Source organism: Abramis brama, assembly GCF_963993115.1.
Source record: "Abramis brama genome assembly, chromosome: 19".
In the NCBI taxonomy this organism is placed as follows: domain Eukaryota; kingdom Metazoa; phylum Chordata; class Actinopteri; order Cypriniformes; family Leuciscidae; genus Abramis; species Abramis brama.
The window spans coordinates 14,957,340-14,975,963 of NC_139981.1; the positions used below are offsets into that span (position 1 = coordinate 14,957,340).

The window sequence follows — 18,624 nt, forward strand, 5'->3', positions numbered from 1 at the left end:
TCTTTAATATTCTGTACAATTATCATGCAATATCATTATATTCTGTACAATTATCATGCAATATCATTATCAAAGATACAAAGAATTATTTTTGGAACTTAATTTCTAAATCATCATACTTCTGTGTGTGTCCCATGTTTAATCAGTGTCCTGTAATATGCACATCCTTTATGAGTTATTTTAACTTGCTCTAGGTTTTTATGACTTCTGTCACCACAAATAAAGCACTTGTTCAAGATGGATGTTGGAAGTAAATCATTAAAATATTTACTTGTCATTGTAATGTAATAGAAGAGTTGTACTGCTTTGACACTTGCTCCACTCCATTGAACCCTTGCCCTAAAGGGTGTGTGTGTGTGTGTGTGTGTGTGTGTGTGTGTGTGTGTGTGTGTGTGTGTGTGTGTGTGTGTGTGTGTGTGTGTGTTAACTGTCTCTCATCCGTCCTCTCTCTCATCGATGCAGGCAGTACGGCTCTCGTGTTGGACGTTAATGAGAGACTCTGTGTACTACACCATCTCAGTGACCGCTCTGATCGTGGTGAGTAGATCTCTAAGTGGCTTTTCATGCTCCCATAAAGCCTATGGGCCTCCTCACGCAGCAGGAGAGTAGAAGCAAGTGGCTCTCCCGTGGGGCCCATGGCCGGCAGCACAGGACTCTTATTTGCCCACACTCTCTGCATGTGTTCCCAGCACAGAGGAACAACAAACACCGATTAATAGTACACAGGACACAGAGTAACAGAGATGCTACACTGAACACCTTATTAAAAACTGGATTCACTGTTAGTTTATACTGTTATAGTTGAAACATGGACTTTTTGGGGGGAAGTGGTGATATGTCTCTTAATTACTTACAGTAAATGGTTGTATATCTGTATATATGTTTTTTTTTTTCTGATTAGTTTGTATTTATGTATATTTATAACATATACAGTGGGGTCCAAATGTCTGAGACCATGTTGAGAATATAGAATTCAAAAATTAAACCTGAAAATAAACAGTTCTTGTTCAATTTTCACTAAAATTATGCTGATAATGCAATTTATAACAAATTAAATGAAATAATTAGACAAATGCAAACCAGTATACTTGAAATTTTATAAAATAAACCTGTATATTAATGAAATGTTATAATTTTGAAAATGTTTACTTATCATGCTAATATAATTTTTTATATATTTGTATTATATTATTATAATGTTTTTTATTCAAAGATTCAGCAAAACTTAAATAAAGCATCACAGAAATGCTATTTTATACATTAGATCCTCAGGACCCATATTACAGTTAGATAATCCTGCCCTCTAGTGGTAATATGCAACATTTCTGAAATGTTTGAAGGAATTTGGCATTGCCATATTTGTCTATTTAATTTAACTTTTGCTCTCTCTTTTTTTTTCCAAGTTCATCTATGATGAGAAGGTGACATGGTAAGATAAACGCTGCTGTTACACCAGAACACCCTCTTCATTTGTCATATTACATTTGTTTCACATTCTGTTATGTATTCAGTCATTTATGCTACTTTATTTCTTCTCAGGTATGAATCGCTCATCCTAATAGTGCTGTACCTATTTTACATTATATTAATGAAGTAAGTTCTCCGTTATTCTGTTGCCATGGAAATGTTTCATTATTACATGGATTCATTGCTATTCATATCTACTTTACATCAGTAAATCACATCACTGCTGATATTATTAACTCTCCTTCCTTCGTGTTAATCAGATTTAACTCGCGGGTGGTTCATTACATCGAACGGCGGAAAAAGAACTCAGCAAATCTGGGTAACGGCACAGCCAGTAACACTGACATCGACGATGGGTGTGACGCCACTGTCGTGCTGCTTAAGAAAGGTAATGCAGTCCTGTTTTATATGAATCACGCGTATAACTGCTTGGTGTGCCATCTAAATTTCTGCATTGTTGTTCTGTCACTCTTAGCAAATTTCCACAGGAAGCCATCAGTGCTGATGGTGGACGAACTCTTGTCTGCATACCCTCATCAACTGTCCTTCTCTGAGGCTGGAATGAGAATCATGATAACCAGCCACTTCTCCCCTCGCACACGCCTCACGATGGCCTCCAGAATGCTCATTACAGAGGTCAGTCACACACATCTGCACTCACACACACATCTGCACTCTTTCACATATATAGTTGTGTCAAACACAGAACTAGATACATGCTTAGATTAGTTTTTTTACAGGCAGATAAACTGAGTTTGATCTCAAATTATTTTTTGTGAACAGCTAAATGTCTGTAAATGAACATTGTCCCTCTCACATTGAAGTGTATTACGTAGAATTGATACACTTCCATTCAAAGTTTTGGGTCAGTAAGACTTTTAATGTTTTTGAAAGAAGTCTCTCACCAAGGACCATTTATTGTATCAGAAATACACTAAAACAGAAATATTGTATAACATTATTACAATTTAAAATAACTTTTCTACTTTAATATCTTTTAAAATGTATTTTATTCCTGTGATGGCAAAGCTGAATTTTCAGCATCATTACTTCAGTCTTCAATGTCACATGATCTTCAGAAATCATTCTAATATGCTGATTTGATGCTCAAGAAACATTTATTATTTTAATCAATGTTGAAAACAGTTATGCTTCTTAATGTTTTTGTGGTAACCATGATACATTTATTCATTATATTTGATGAATAGAAAGTTCAAAAGACCAGTGTTTATTTGAAGTAGAAATCTTTTGTAAAATTATAAATGTCTTTACTGTCACTTGTGATCACTTTAATGCATCCTTGTTGAATAAAGTATTAATAAAAAAATAATAAAAAACTTAATTTCATACAATATTCATACAATGTATCTCACTTGGAATAAAACTGAAATGGTAATTGTGAGATAAGGTTCAAATAAGAAATAGTCACATTGTGAGATATAATTAAATCTCGCACAATGGTGAAAAAAGAAAGTTGCAATGACCTTAAGTGGTTATTCATTGTAGATGTTCTATTTATTTACTCAAGACTAATATGTGTGTGTGTGTGTGTGTGTGTTTGCAGAGGCAGCGTCTGATAAACAGTCGTTTCAGTAACGGCGACTCAGAGGTGACTGTAAAAATCCCTGGAAAGCGTGGGGTGGAAAATGGGCTGACAGGACCGGACCGAGGCCTGAACGGGCGTAAGGGAGGTCACCATGATGATGACAGGGGAGGAGCTGAAGCTGGCACTGACACCGAAAACGAGAACGAGGACAATGAAAACAATGAGAACGATGAGGAGGAAGAGGAGGAAGATGACAAAGAAGGACCCTTCGTACCATACCGCTGCCCCGGTACATTTATTATTGTTGATTGACGAAAATACTAATTAAGAATTTTTTTTTGCAAGGTTCTAGGTTTTAGGTTCAACCCCTAGAAATGGCCGTCTATAAACTGTCCATAGGGGCTTTCACAGCGGAGGAACCTTTTCATAGTTCCTAGAACTATTGGCGGAAGTACCCGGATTTTTAGTTGTACGTTGATTGGCCAAACGCATGCAAAACACCAGCACCGACCATTTTCAAAAAAGCTATGTAAACACACAGATTATAGCCTATATATTTACTCCAGAAACTAACTCTACGAACATGGAAATCAGTTATAGATGGGCCTCTTAACCTTTACGCTGAGGAGAAAATCCAATGCAATTTCGAGGGGACCAAGCGAAACATGATTATGTGTTTCTGCTCAGCTAGCAACACTGGACATCAACCACACGGCATACGCTAATACCTTTTCATATACTGTCTTTCAATGTATAACAGTTCTATCTAATATAACATATTAGACAGGACTTAGACAGATCGTAAACTAATGAACACGGAGAATGCGAGCACTGCACTGTCAAAATAAAGGTCCGCCGCACCTTCAAAATAAAAGACACAACAACAAGTGCGGCCCACGTCACTTCAGAGTTCCTCCTGGCAGTGCGAATGCAACCAGGAAAATGTTCCTAAGGGAACCATTAGTTCTCAGAGAAGCACCCTGGTGGCTAGTTCCTAGAACTATCCGGTGCGAAAGCCCCTCATGGCAGGAAGTGTTCTGTAAGCTGCTTTGAATGAGAGTGTTTGATAAAAGACTAATGACTCAAATGATGTCCTGATCTTGTGCAGGTGGGGGCTTTAATAAGCTAAAGTGGCTGCTGGCCTGGCCACTGAGTCTGCTGCTGTTCTTGACCGTGCCCAACTGTGCCTCGTCTCGTTGGGAGCGCTGGTATATGGTCTCGTTCATCAACTCCACGATCTGGATCGCTTTTTTCTCTTACATCATGGTGTGGATGGTAAGGCTTGCCGCAGAAATATTGATTTTATAAATTCTTAAACTTCTTTTTTAGAATCGTTCAGTGACCTGTTGACACTTTCGTGGCAGGTCACAGTGATCGGTTACACTATGGGCATCCCTGATGTCATTATGGGCATCACTTTCTTGGCTGCTGGCACCAGCGTTCCTGACTGTTTGGCCAGTTTAATTGTGGCACGGCAAGGTAGGAACGAATGATTATTTCTTCACGCTTTAGCATTATTATTTACACTCTATCCCTGAATAAAATAATCAGTTTGCTTTGTCAGGAAGAGATTGAATAAATAATAGAATTTAATAAAATAAAAAAAGAATAATTGTAATTAACACATTGTTAATTTACATATACTACCGACATTATAACAATACAAAGATGGCAGAATTTTGACAGACATTTGTTAAAACTACTGATCAAACTTCAGAATTTTTGTATTCCTGCCCCTGGACAGTCGGATCGACAAAGATACGGAGTCAAAATCAAAAGTGCATTATGGGTGTTGAAGTTTTATTAGCAGATATTAAATTGTTTGTAGATTATGATGATCGTAATATGTTCAGCCTTTAAACTGTCTATCAATCTTTTTCAGGAATGGGTGACATGGCTGTGTCCAACTCCATTGGTAGTAATGTGTTTGATATCCTGATAGGGCTTGGTCTGCCCTGGACCCTCCAGACTTTGGCCATCGACTATGGTTCCACAGTAAGTGCAAAATGTCGTTATCTTCATTATTGTTTATTGATTCATTTGGCAAATGCTTAACTCTTTCCCTGCCAGCGTTTTTTTTCTTTCTTCTTTTTTTAAGTTGCCATCCACCGCCAGTGTTTTTGGTCATTTTCACAAAAATGTCATGGCCTCCAGAATATTTTGTTGTATGAATATCTGAACATGCAATATATCAAAAGAAAGAACAGACCCTCTGCTTTTAAACAAAAAATGTTTATTATATTTTCATGCATTCTTTTTTTATCAACACTTGAATGTAAGTTTCATTAAAAAAAGCAACATTTTGAGCAAAAAGCTGAGAAAATCGCGTTTTTGTCAAAGACCACGTCTAGATTCAGTACGATGATCACAACATAAATGGAGTAGATCTTCTTTACCTGTGTTTTGACCTGAAAATACTGTACTCGTTCAGGAGATTGAACCCCCCCCTTACCTTACAACAGCGGTAACACGGAACACTGTAAAATCTCGTCAATGGCAGGGAAACGTTTTCTCATAAAAGACAAGATAACTCGTTAATGGCGGAGAGCATTGACAGCGACCAAATGAAAAATCAGTATTGTTTGTTTAATTATTACCTTTAACCAAGAAACTATGTGACATTTGTGATGCACCGAGACCGCTAATAATTTTTGTTATTATAGCCAAAAATCAATAAATGGCTAATTGTAAAATTCTGTATTGTTCTGTCTAAATAAATACCCCCAAAAAAGAAATTTACAAGTGATTTTAATCATCCCAGCATTATAATGTACAATATGAAAAATTTATATTGGATATTGAGTCTTTTTTTGGTTTTTAAAGACTAACTTTATGTGTGTTGCATGATGGCAAACGTAATCTAAATATACAAATAAAGGAAATGAGCATGAACAATTAAATATTCAATATCGGATGATATTGATAAATGCAGAATGTTTGCGTTAGTCACGTGAGAGGAAGCAGAAAACTGGAAAACAATTGCAAGTTTAAAGTAGAAATTTAGACAACAAGAAAATAGCCAATTTTGGGTCTGTGTACATGTTTGTCTACATCTGGTCTAAACTGAAAACACATTTCGAGTCACAGTAGAGTAAACATAGGGCTTTGTTTGAAAGCAACATTTTATAAGTGCAAGTTCTAACATTTATGCATCTCTTCTCAGATTCACCTGAACAGTAAAGGCCTGATCTTCTCGGTCGGGCTGCTGCTGGCATCTGTGTTTCTCACGGTATGTGAGAGCAATTAAAAACACTTATTCAAACAAATGTCCTTTGCATCCATCTCTCACAACCTACCCTTTCTTTCCCTCTCAGGTTCTCGGTGTACATTTGAACAACTGGAAACTGGACAGGCGTTTGGGTTTCATGTGTTTGCTGATGTACGCTGTCTTTCTGTGTTTCTCCATCCTCATCGAGTTCAACGTATTCACCTTCGTCAATCTGCCAACCTGCCGCGAAGAATGAGAAACGTTCCTTTTCCCGGCACTCCCTCCTTGACCTTGCGAGGATAATGGCACAAGTCCTTGATCAGAGGCAGACCGGCTGTTCTGAAGGAATATTTATTTATTGATCTAGCTGATCCTCTATCGATCCTCTCTTTTTCTTTTCAATGGGTGCAATATTGATAGAGTCTCTGGGTCTGTGGTGTTACAAGAGGAGAGAGGATTGTGCGTGAGGAATGGTCCTGTTGACTGATAATGTATAAAGACTGTTCTGACAGGACAGGAATGTAGTAAAAGATGACTACTGCCTGGTTTGATGTGAATACTTTTTGGTTTTGTTTTTCAAAATATTTTGCTTATTACATATTTAAAGAATATGATCTAAATGTATTTTATGATGGCATTTATTTTGTTAGCTGCTAATTGACGGAAGAAGAGACTGGACTTGTTAATATCGGTAAAATTATAGATTAATGAGGGTTCTCTTTTTTTGCTGAAAGGTACTGGTGACCTCTAGTCTTTTTAATTTGGGCATTACCAAGTCACTTTCAACCTTCATGTGACAGATTGATCCAGATGCCAGGGTCATCAGTGTCTACGTTTTTCCAGTGAGAATATGTTTACCGTGCAGAGAAGGTAATAAAAGCGATAGGTTTGAGATCGCTTTTAGAGAGACAGCGGGCATTTGTTTGCACCTGTGTGGAGACACATGTTGGAACGCTACAACCAACATATTTATGTTTAGTGAGACGATATATGGGATTTCTATAGATGTGTTTATGAACATTCTTTCGTCTCTAACACTCTGTATATACTGAAAACAGAGAAAAGTTTATTTATTAATTTATTGAAAACTATTTATGCACATTGCTTTCCTATGACGTACTGAAACGAAACCAACCCACAGCTGTCCCAAAGAACAGACCGTTCTGGAGTTTCAGCCAGGCTACGCCGTTTTGTCCTTCAGAGCTTGTGTGTCAGCCTTTTCTACTGGATTCCTTCTTCTCTGAATAGTATGCACCCTTTTAGATGCACCTTTGACTTGATGCGTAAAACAGTTTCTACTATTTGATATCGGTGTGACGTGACATCCGAGGTAATTGTAGAGATTTTTTGAACACTGAAAACTTCGGCAGGCAAGGGGAAAACATATAAATATATATATATATATATACACACATATATTTTATACTTAACTGTTTTGACATTTAAGATCGGCCCATTCCCTGTTAAGAGTGAATGGAGTGAGTGAGCCACAAACCTAAGAAGCTGATTAACAGGAACTTGTCCTGGTAAAATGAAGCTAACATCTAACGTTGATAAGACTGTTTCAAAGTCAAATCCATAGATGTAAAACAATAAAATTTGCTTTAGAAGAGGTCAAGTCATTTTTCTCTTAGCATGCCACTCTAATCTTAGAGTTTATCAAGGAATTTTTCAAGAAATCCTCTAGAACAAGGATCAGAATTCATTTCCAAGGATGCAGTTAATAAGTTGGATTTTTCAGACGTTATTTATGCTGATGTGACCAGGACTCCATTTCTTGGCCTTCTTTTAGAAGGACGATTTAAATACTTTGTTTTGTATGCCTCTGTTTCTGGGGGTTGTAAAAACACACCGCCACAATGTAACACAGCTGTAAACTTTTAACTGTGGCACAATGTGTGGATGCGTGGACTATTTCTCCTTACAGAGGTTTTTAGTGAGCTGACAAAGTAGCGATTCTATGGACTCTTTTAGTCTAGTTAGAAACTTCATGCAGGTTTTCTAGTCCGAAGGCACATTGCAGGGACATTTTGTGTTTTATGCACTGGTTGATACTGGGTGTGTAATTGTTTGTCATATTTTAAGGATAGCATTTAGATGACATATCTGGAAGAGTATTGCGGCAAAGTATTTTTATCAAAAACGCAACTTTGTATTTTGTAACGCAAAATGTTTAGAAATGTTTTCTGCTGTTAAAAGTCTGTAGGATGTGCTTCAAGTGAATTCTTTAGCAAAAAAAATAACTAATTTGTCAGCTTACTGTCAAAGTACTTTTAGCATGTTTAAAATCAAAGGTCACACTTTGTAGGTCATTCTTTTATCAATGATGTAAAAAAAAGAGGATAATTTTTCCCTAGGTTGGCAGATTATATGAGCAAATATGAACATTTTGTTTTCTATATTACTTATAATAGACATTGAGGCCTAGTTTACTTCCCAAAAATGCAACAGGAGGCCTAGGGTTTAAGCAATGTGATATTCCTGGTAAATATAAGCTAGGTGTAATCCAAGTAGAGTGTATGAGCTGTGTTTGGATGCTGAGGATTGTTACAGTAGTTCATTGTTTTCTTCTTCGTAAAGCAGGGTATTATAAGGAAGATTTCGGGAAGGCAGGGTTTAATGAAAAGTTTTGTTCATCAAATGCAATAATGTGTAGATTAATTACTGTGTTTGTGTTTTTTCTTCTAAATCCTAAACATGACACATCACATTCTTAGAGTCATATATATGCTACTTACTTTCAGTAAGGTTTGACAGAGTTTGTGCACTCCACATGCTCGATATCAAGGATAGTAAAAAGAGGCTTTGAGATGCAACTAAATTAACTATCACTGCAACTGTAAAGCTTCAGAATATGAGCACTGCTGCTTACAGGTTGTGGGACATTAATGCCTATGTTTATGGTTGCAATATACCAGCCATAGCGATCTACAGATTCAATAGTTATTATGTACTGATCGATGCTATTTGGTCATCATCACTTCTGAAAATCAAAGTGCTGCTGTTCGTTTGTACGCACAAATATAACGATAATAATAATGGGGGCATGCACAACCAATTAGCCCACAATTAGACAATTTACACTCATATTTCCTTTTCTTGTCTGCTGATATTTCTTCATGGATTCAGGCATATATTAATAAAAAGTGACTTTTACAGGGTGATGCATTGCTGATGTACATAATTATACATACAAGAAAATGTCTTCATATTTTTTGTCTTTGCCTGTATATCTGTTGACAATATTTTCATAGATACTGTACAATGTTTGGGTCCTTTATTTGTTTATTTTATTTTTGTTGTTGTTGTGTTGAGGGTTTGATTAAACACCCTTGGTTTGCTAAGTCGCATGGGATATTTTAATATAAGGAATTATTTATGTTCATTACTATTACACATTGTTGAGCACTGGACGGACAGCAGTGGAATTAGACCTCTTAGATTATTGCATGTTTTCATATTTCTTTTTCTTTTTTCCAATGGAAAACTCTCCAATGAAAGCATAGATATTTCATTCAGATTAATTGATGTCTTCTGCATTTCAGAAATCATAAAAAGAATGGTGGTTGGCTTTATGTACTAAACCATTTTGTTCAGGTGTTTCAGTTGTATATCAGAGGAGTAATTTTTTTTTTTTTTTTTTTTGCTACTTGAACATAATTAAAATGATCTTTGCTGAGGTAAACACTATTGTTCGCTAATGGTCATTTCAGCCATAAAAGCAGGCATGTTGCTTTCACTGTATAAGGGCATCTAATAAATGGATTGGTTCTACAGAGATAAAGATATTTCCAAAATATCAAACCTACCCCTAGCCCTCACACAAAACTGTTGTTATTGATTTAGAGCAAAGTAGTCTGTAATTGCATGTTTTACGCTACTATATTTGTCGATGACATTTTCAAACATTTAGCCCTCATAAGCACAGATGCATCTCAAACAACATAGCCCATTACACTTCCTTGATTTGTACATGAATATACTGTATATTGGCATGAAAACATGGATTAGTGAGTGTGTAAGAGAAAGAAGTATAACATATAAAATAATAATACAATTAAATTGAAGGGGGGGGAAAAGAAATGTAAACAGAAAAAGGAACAGGTATGAGAAAATCATATAAATAGGTTTGCATAGAGACCTAATGCGTTTTGCTTTATATCAACCCAAGTAGTAACTCTATATAATTTTTCATATCTGAAATAACAGAAAGTTGGGTTTTTCTTTAACACATTTTTATGTATATGGTATTTCCCCGTAATCAAACAAAGATTAACAATAAAGACCAGATTTGATGGTAGGCTAATCTTTGTCTATTAAAATAAACAAAAAAATAATCTTTTCAGAAAAGTAAACTTTCATGCCTAAGCATTTACAAAGGATACATTCCAAATCTATCCAAAACATTTTGCTATAAATGCATAAAAAAAATAAGTGGACAACATTTTGATTTAGTTAAATTTAACTGCGCGCCTGTAAGCGACGGGTGACGTCACGATATGCTTGTGGGAATTGTAGTTCTTTCAAAATTCCCAACGTTCTGCCAACGTTGCTGTGACGTTTGCGTAACGTGATACGTGCGCTGGCTGGGGACAGTTTGATAACCATTTCCGCCTATTTCTCGCATATATCGCAGTGTTTAACAAGAGTAGCAATTTTTGCATAAAGTGCTATTTGTAAATTAATGAATACACCCATATAAATGGACCCAAACAGTGTCGGTCGTTCGAGCTGGGCCATAAACCGGCGGGCGGAGGGTTTAGTGAGTAAACACATGGCAGAAATGGCACAGAGACGCTTAGCGGTGCCTGAGGAGGATATGAACCCTCTGCCCGGAGACTTGAGAAGGAGCGCAGAAGACATCCCGGGGCGGGCGGAGGTGAATTTCAGCGCGGATTCACAGTCCTACAATCCTGCAGGAGTGGCAGAAAAGTTAATGCTAGAGAACGCATCTTCATCTTCAGGTACTGTAGGCAGTGAAAATGACCACTTTACATCGCTTTTCTTAATCGTTATGTAACTTTGTTGTGTTAAAATGTCTTGACTTTAAGTTTTTTAAATGGAAGTTATACATTATCTTTTTAGATATACAAAACAACCATCAACTCTACTCCAACCTCCATAGAACCTCCTTAAAAAAAAAAAAACAAACAAAAAAAAACCTCAGTCACCATGAAATCAAAACAGACTTTTTTTTTATGTAATATTGCAGTATTTGTTATAAATTATTTATCCATGCACAATTTATTTATTTATTTATTTATTTTAATTCTTGTACCCTGCTAAACTTTAATGAAAGTAACTTTCCTTCTCTCTTGCAATGACATCTCCTCTCTGATGACGCGTTTACTGGCGCGAAGGCGGTACAACCTGTCAATCACATGAGATCGCAGCAATAGACCTTATTCACAACAGCGCCATCTTTGATTTTTAACGGAAATGAAAGCGAGGCTGTCTTCGCTGAGCTGTATGGATTGTTCTGCTGACGAAACACTGCAGATCTCTCTCTCTCTCTCTCTCTCTCTCTCTCTCTCTCTCTCTCTCTCTCTCTCTCTCTATATATATATATATATATATATATATATATATATATATGAGTACAGCAGGTCAAAAGTTTGGAAACATTACTATTTTTAATGTTTTTGAAAGAAGTTTCTTCTGCTCATCAAGCCTGCATTTATTTGATCAAAAATACAGAAAAAAAAAATGTAATATTGTGATATATTATTACAATTTAAAATAATTGGTTTTCAATTTATTATACTATAAATTATCATTTATTTCTGTGATGCAAAGCTGAATTTTCAGGATCATTACTCCAGTCAATCACATGATCCTTTAGAAATCATTCTAATATGATGATTCATTATCAAAGTTGGAAACAGTTCTGCTGCTTAATATTTTTTCATAACCTGTGATACTTTTTTTAGGATACTTTGATGAATAAAAAGTAAAAAAATAAAAATAAAAAAAGAAGCAAATTTTTAAAAAATAGAAATCTTTTGTAACAACAATATACACTAGCCTACTGGTCAGTAATTTGGGGTCAGTAATTTTTTTTTCTTTCTTTTTTTGAAATAAATCAATACTTTTATTCAGCAATGTGTTGATAAAAAGTGATAGTAACGAAGATTTATATTATTAGAAAATATTTGTTTATTTTGAATAAATGCAGTTCTTTTTAACCTTTTATTCATCAAATATATTAGGCAGCAGAACTCAACTGACACAGCTTGACACAGTTGATATCAATGCTGAATTTGAACCTTTTGTAAGTCTTCACCTAATCTACCTTTTTACAACTACAGAGACAGCGGCTCACAGGAAAATCATATCCCTACTTATTGAGATCAAGGAGGAGCAACAGAGGCAGTGGGAAGTTCTGAAAGACCTGCAGGCCAGGATTCATGGACAAGTGTGTGAAGAGGAGGACGAACCACTTGACATAGATCTGCCACTGAGAACTATGGAACAGCTTGATGAAACGGAGCAGCATTTAGAGGATACTGAATCTCAGAGGAGAATGGTAAATAATAAATAGGCTACTGTAAATGTCAATTTACAGTTTCTACAGCACATGTAATAATGGGTTATGTGATTTTGTAAACCTCAGTCAAACATTTTCTAGTAACAATCTTCCCTTCTTCACCTGTACTGAGTATTGCTTCATATTTTGATTTTTCCATAGGTGTCACATCTCTCAAGGATGGGCGGAGCCACGGTGGATGATGCGGTCCGGCGTCTTATGCACGCTGTTCTCTCTTTCAGTGTGGGCTCGGAGCTCAACTGGGTTGGCAGAGGACAGAAACGGAGCTTCAGAAACACCAGACTGCAGGGGGTTTTATTTCGTAAGCAACCTTTAAAATGATGTTTCAGTACAACAGTTTTAGATCTTCATGTGAAGTAATGTTTCAACTCTTTTTTTCTGCAGGTGCCTTGAAGAGGACACCCGTAGGAAAGGAGGCCACACACCACCAGTTTGCTGATGTAGTGAAGAAATGGTTGCGGTTTGCCCCTTTCCGACAAAGAGGAAGTGGACGAAGACCACACTGGAAACCTGTTGAGTTCATCTGTCCCAAATTTGACAGTACTGTGGAGGATCATAACCAGCTTAATCTGGAATCTGATGAGATTCAGGTCACAATATAATTACATTCAGTGCTCGAAGTTGTGGGGGAAAAAAGTGCCGGTACTCCTGAGGGTTGAAACCGCGGTCCCTAACACTTTCAGCACTGATTACACTAAATATTGTATCACTAAATGTAAAAAAACAGGTAAAGTGAACTCCGTGAATGAAGAAATGTGACCCATGCTGGCAAAATGTGTCGAAATGCTTCCCCTCAGCACAATATTCATAGCAAATTCTCGATGGCATGAGTCTGAACCAATGCCATGTGATTTCAAACTCATGCTGATGTAAACAAAATGATCTTGCACTGACTAACACAAAGCGTGCGCACAAAGACGCCTCAGACGCACATTCCCGATATACACACAATTACAGTATTTCATAATATCTCTCTAGGCATGTATTCACACAAACATTATCTGTTATGTCTTAAGTGAATGTTTGGTTAGCTGTAGGGGGGAGAAAACCAAATTATTAGATCCATGCAGTACAGTAGGTTTTAATATATAGACTGTCTGTTGCTAGGTGATTTTCTTGTGGAACCTTCAGAAAGTTTTACCTCGATTTTTCACAAAATTGACTTTGCTGCAACAAATTATACATCATTTTGAAGGTTTCTTTAATAAAGAATGTGAAAATAACAATAACAATTTTTTTTACATTTGTTCATGGCGACTCATTTTACCAGTACGGGTCACAAACCAAATGACAAGACTTTCAAAGGATGAATGTTACTTTTTTGTCATATTACATTCTTCTTAATATAATATTTTCTTTCCTATCTTAAAGTTATATACTGTAATTGCAGCATAGAGCTTTAAAACATAATGGGCAAATGTAAAACAATCAGTGTATAATGTTTGCTTTGTGCCTGCAAATATATTTTAAATATATTGTAATATGTTTCAATTTAAACACTGATGGCAATTTATTTCAGTTTTCAAAGTTTTGAATTAAAATAGTTTTGCAATCCATTTTTCAAGTTGGAAGTTGTTAAGAATGTTATGCGTTTTGCAAGGTTTGGTGCCATTATGTTTAACAATAAATGGACATCAGATTTAATTAGTTCAAACATGAAAAAGTTAACTACAAAAAAAAGTGCTACAACACAAAATATAGCTGTACACAACAAAAAAAACACAAAAATTACATTTCTCAAATGTAATTGAATGACTTTGCTTAATAAAATTAATTATTTTAGAATTGTCAAGTGATAAATTTGAAAATGTGAATAGTTTTCTAAGAACTTTTGCTTCCTGACATCCATAAAAACGGGTTTAAAAATGATCTCTGTCACTTTTTTGTGTTCATAATGCCACTCTTTTCTATTTAAGTGATAGAGTAATATAAGTCTATTACTCTATGAGAGTAAAGTACAAGATTATTTTACTAAATCTTCAGCTTTGGAACCCATGCCCATATTTAGCATGGAAATAAATAAATGCAGAAATCAATGGGTGTTCTGACCAATGGTTACATCTGGCTCTGTGGACTTTAAACAAATTAATTCTCTAAAAAAACACTTTAAACTGTCACTATGGTGTTTTATTTGTTTACTAGTACATACAGTGGATATAAAAGTCTACATGCCCCTATTAAAACAGCTTATTTTTTTTAGGAATGAAACAAGATAAATTTGCACCTTTAATGATGAAATTACAACCTATGCAATGCTACTGAAAACTAAAGTGACACATTTCAGAGAAAAAAAGATACAAAATAAAAACATAAAATAACCTAACTGCATAGTGTGCATAACAATTGGGTAGCCTATGTAGCTGTGTTCAGAATGAACCAATCATCAAACTCGTGTGAAATAGTACACACCTGCCTTCACCTGAAGTGACTCTGATTAACTCCAAATAAATAGCAGCTGTTCTTGTAAGTTTTTTCTGTCATTTTCTTGGTTGGATGCTATTACAAGAACCATTGGCCAAAAAGAGTTTACAAATCACTGACCAGGATCTCATTGTTGGAAAGTTTCACCCAGGTGAGGACTACAAATAACTTTTTCTAAGGCATTCGATATGCCATGGAACACAGTGAAGACGGTCATCAACAAGTGGTGAAAGTACAGTGACATCAAGAACAGGATTTCCCTCCAAATTGATGAGAAGACAAAGAAGGGAGGATAGGCTGTCAAGAGGCCTACAGCAACATTAAAAAAGAGTTGCAGCTCTTTCTTTTAAATAGGTTCCTCCCTACATGTGACAACTAGGCCTATCTCTTCTTTTGTTCATCTGTCATCTGGGTTATAGGGCAGACCTCGATTTAAATACCAACGTGATCTCATTCCTAAATGATAACGATTTGCCTGTGTGTTGTGTATTAAACCTTTTTTCACAAAAATCACACAGGAACATTAAAATCTGCGTTTACGATGCTTGCTGAACCAGAAAGAGCAGTTGTCAAAGGTATTGAAACCGCTTCACAAACAGTCTTTTCAAACTTCACACAGTATCGTTATCTCTTTGTTACACGTATTCATATTATCACAGAAGTGGGATAAAAGTTTATAATTCGGATATAAAAAATGATGTCTACAGAAGCGATCAAAATAAAACGCCTTTTGAAAGCAATATGCTTAAAATTGCGATTATATCAATTACATAGTTACGTCACCAGGTGGTGACAAGTGACTTAAAACCGTATTTGTCATTTAATCATTCAAGAGATTCGTTAAAAAAAACTCTGATTAATCCAGTAATAAAACAAGTGAAGTCTTTGAGTGACACATTGAATCATTTATTCAAACCGATTAAATGATTAATTCATATTTATTAAACATTTTAAATGCATAAATTGACTGCAGCAACATTTGTCAGAACGTCTTGTAGGCTAGCTACATTTTTAGCTGTCTATTCAGAGTTGTGGGAAAATTCTCTATTTGAAACAAAAAATAATAATAATATTGTGATTCTCAATTTATCCAGAATTGTGCAGCTTTAATGTTTTGGAATGGCCCTGCCAGAGCCCAGACCTGAATCCTATAGGAAATATGTTGGGTTGCCTGAAGAGGGCCGTGCACAGGAGATGCCCTCAAGGTAACCGATCTAGAACATTTCTGCAAAGAAGAATTGGAAAATATTCCCAAGTCAAGATGTGCCAACTGCCAAGCTGATAGACTCCTATTCAAACAGACTGAGTACTGTAATACAATTAAAGGGTGCTTCAACTCTATTCAGTGTGTGTGCATGCTGTTATTCCAATTACTATTGTTCTTCTCTGAAATGTCATTTTGGTGTTCACTAGCATTGCATAGGTTATTTTTGTATTGTAGTATTTGTATTATATTGTTTAATCGCCTTCTATTATGGAAATTACATTATAACCTAGATGTAATAAAATGTCATATTCATAAGGCCAATTTACTTGGTAAATGACAATTAACGCAGTATATTTGTAATATCGTATAATAAAGCATAAGTGATATTTTAGTAGATTTTGCTCTGTTTTCTTTGCTTTAATAAAGCAACTACTGAGGTTTAAAGTGAAAATTGAGCCCACCAGGTCATTTACTTTTAAATTGTTTATTTTAGATTTGTCCTCCATAGTTTTCCACTGTCTTTCCGGTTCTTTCTTGTTCTTCTCTGAGTAACATGGTTGCTGGGTCTAACAAAAGCTTTTCCCTTCCAGAGACATTCCCAGCTGGGACACGTGACGTGAAACTCAATGCACATCAACTTTTGTTCTCCTCCTGGAGTTTGTTTTTGCCGGGAGAGGTCGCATGCTTTAACACAGCTATGAGTTAGAAGAGTCATTCTTGCGAAGTACAAGGACACAACCTTGCATCGGTCATGTAGGAACATCTAAAACTGTTAACAGCAACTGAGCTTTTGGAGAAACATCATCCAGCTCTTATAAATGCGTAAATGTGCTTTTGTTAGCGGGTGTTTTGGTTTCGAGCCGTCGAGGTGAGTCTCACACTTTATTACCGCAGGTCTATGGCGAGTGTTTAAGTTTATTTTTATTTATTTATTAACACCTACGTGTCAGATGTAGCCTAGCCTATGTAAGTCTCAGATGTTAAAGCGTAAATAATATTTATATATTTTCGCCTATTTTATGCATACGTTTCATTACCACGTAATTAGCCGTGATTGTAATGTTTTAAATAGGCCCATGTTGGGTTAACACCGATAAGGATAGTTTGGTGAATTCTGTTTAGTAGGCTACCTGCTTTGTACTGTAGTCATGAATCAAAATAGTTGTTGTTGCCAGCCGGTATTAGGCTTGTAGTAGCCTACAGTGACACAAAATGGTCTATTTGGAACATAAATGTAATGTGATGTTGTGTTTTTGAATACCATCATAATGTTTTGAAAGTCTTAAGGATGGTCTCAAGGAAGGTCCAAAATTTACAAGACCTGTAAAAACTGTAGGATCACTGTAGGCTACTATATGAGTAGCTTATCGATACTCAAAATGAGGTCATCAGTATGAGTCAGCTTAGGTTTTGACACATTCATACTTATCATGAAAGGTAGGCTATATAAACGTTTATGTGGATTTCTCAAGCTCAGCTTTAGTATCGCACTAAACAGTGTATTTTTGTATGATTAGAATATGCACTTTAAAAGTTTTCATGCTAAAAATGTTTAAAAAAAAAAAATCATATCATATAATATTTGCATTGGAAAACTGCATGTACTTCCTCATAATATGCTCCATTGTGAACTTTGTGTGAGGGAAGTAAATTTAGTTTAGGGGTCAAGTTAGTGGCATCTGTGTACTGTCCTCATTTGTACACAATTATTTCAGTAAGTTATTACATCAAAATGTAAGGCAGCTGTAAAATATATATGGCATCCCTTAAAATTAGCATTTGGAAGTGTGTGTCCCAGTTTTGCTTGTATTGCGTGGAGTATGTGGACCAAATGTCCCCTGATCATAAAACCTGAAATCAACAAAAAAAAAAAAGCCAACAACGCCTATGAGGAAAATAACTTAAGGATAAGTTAAAGGATAGTGTTAAAGGATAGAAAAGTAATAAGCCTGTATAATAGAAAACAATGGAAAGTCCCTGTGATATTGTGTGTGATTACTTATCCACCATTTGTACTTTACAGAATGCATTAATTATCTCTTTTTGCTGTCAGAAAAATTGATGGCATTCATTACTAACTTGCTTTTTCCCACCAGACTTTTCGTTTCGTCCCCACCAATATTTCAGCAGTGGCTCTGAGGCCTGTTAAGAGGATTAGTCTCAGGCAAAGGGAAGTAACTTAACTGATTTTGAGCAGAACATGCGTCACTTGACAAAAATTTCAGAGT

General features: G+C 35.8%; 3 protein-coding genes across 4 annotated transcripts in view; all 3 read left to right on the forward strand.

Moving 5' to 3' along the window:
* Nucleotides 1-9,906, forward strand: part of slc24a3 (solute carrier family 24 member 3) — an 81,900-nt gene extending 71,994 nt beyond the window's left edge. Inside the window, exons 7-17 of the mRNA XM_084092228.1 lie at nt 463-537; nt 1,404-1,429; nt 1,540-1,593; nt 1,728-1,855; nt 1,943-2,103; nt 3,032-3,302; nt 4,122-4,288; nt 4,378-4,492; nt 4,896-5,008; nt 6,177-6,242; nt 6,328-9,906. Of these exons, the coding sequence (XP_083948354.1) occupies nt 463-537; nt 1,404-1,429; nt 1,540-1,593; nt 1,728-1,855; nt 1,943-2,103; nt 3,032-3,302; nt 4,122-4,288; nt 4,378-4,492; nt 4,896-5,008; nt 6,177-6,242; nt 6,328-6,477 (1,326 nt within the window). The 3' untranslated portion in view covers nt 6,478-9,906. The remainder of the gene's footprint in view (nt 1-462; nt 538-1,403; nt 1,430-1,539; nt 1,594-1,727; nt 1,856-1,942; nt 2,104-3,031; nt 3,303-4,121; nt 4,289-4,377; nt 4,493-4,895; nt 5,009-6,176; nt 6,243-6,327) is intronic.
* An 878-nt stretch (nt 9,907-10,784) lies between these two features.
* LOC311069222 (uncharacterized protein) lies at nt 10,785-14,637 on the forward strand. The gene is made up of 4 exons (XM_084092229.1): nt 10,785-11,185; nt 12,530-12,747; nt 12,910-13,069; nt 13,153-14,637. Exons 1-4 carry the CDS (start codon nt 10,924-10,926, stop codon nt 13,368-13,370), a joined length of 858 nt encoding a protein of 285 aa, XP_083948355.1. The 5' UTR covers nt 10,785-10,923; the 3' UTR covers nt 13,371-14,637.
* Nucleotides 14,638-17,045: 2,408 nt separating this feature from the next.
* The window catches only part of rin2a (Ras and Rab interactor 2a), a 38,778-nt gene continuing 37,199 nt past the window's right edge, over nt 17,046-18,624 (forward strand). Inside the window, exon 1 of one of the 2 annotated variants that reach the window (XM_084093382.1) lies at nt 17,046-17,264. The gene's annotated coding sequence lies outside the window, so the exon portion shown is untranslated. The remainder of the gene's footprint in view (nt 17,265-18,624) is intronic. The other variant, XM_084093384.1, reaches the window with a different exon arrangement.

Excerpts from the sequence above, each read along its gene's own strand:
- LOC311069222 (XM_084092229.1), top strand. The coding sequence starts at position 10,924 with ATGGACCCAAACAGTGTCGGTCGTTCGAGCTGGGCCATAAACCGGCGG. Across the intron at positions 11,186-12,529 it reads GAACGCATCTTCATCTTCAG|AGACAGCGGCTCACAGGAAA; the intron begins GTACTGTAGGCA and ends TTACAACTACAG. Across the intron at positions 12,748-12,909 it reads CTGAATCTCAGAGGAGAATG|GTGTCACATCTCTCAAGGAT; the intron begins GTAAATAATAAA and ends ATTTTTCCATAG.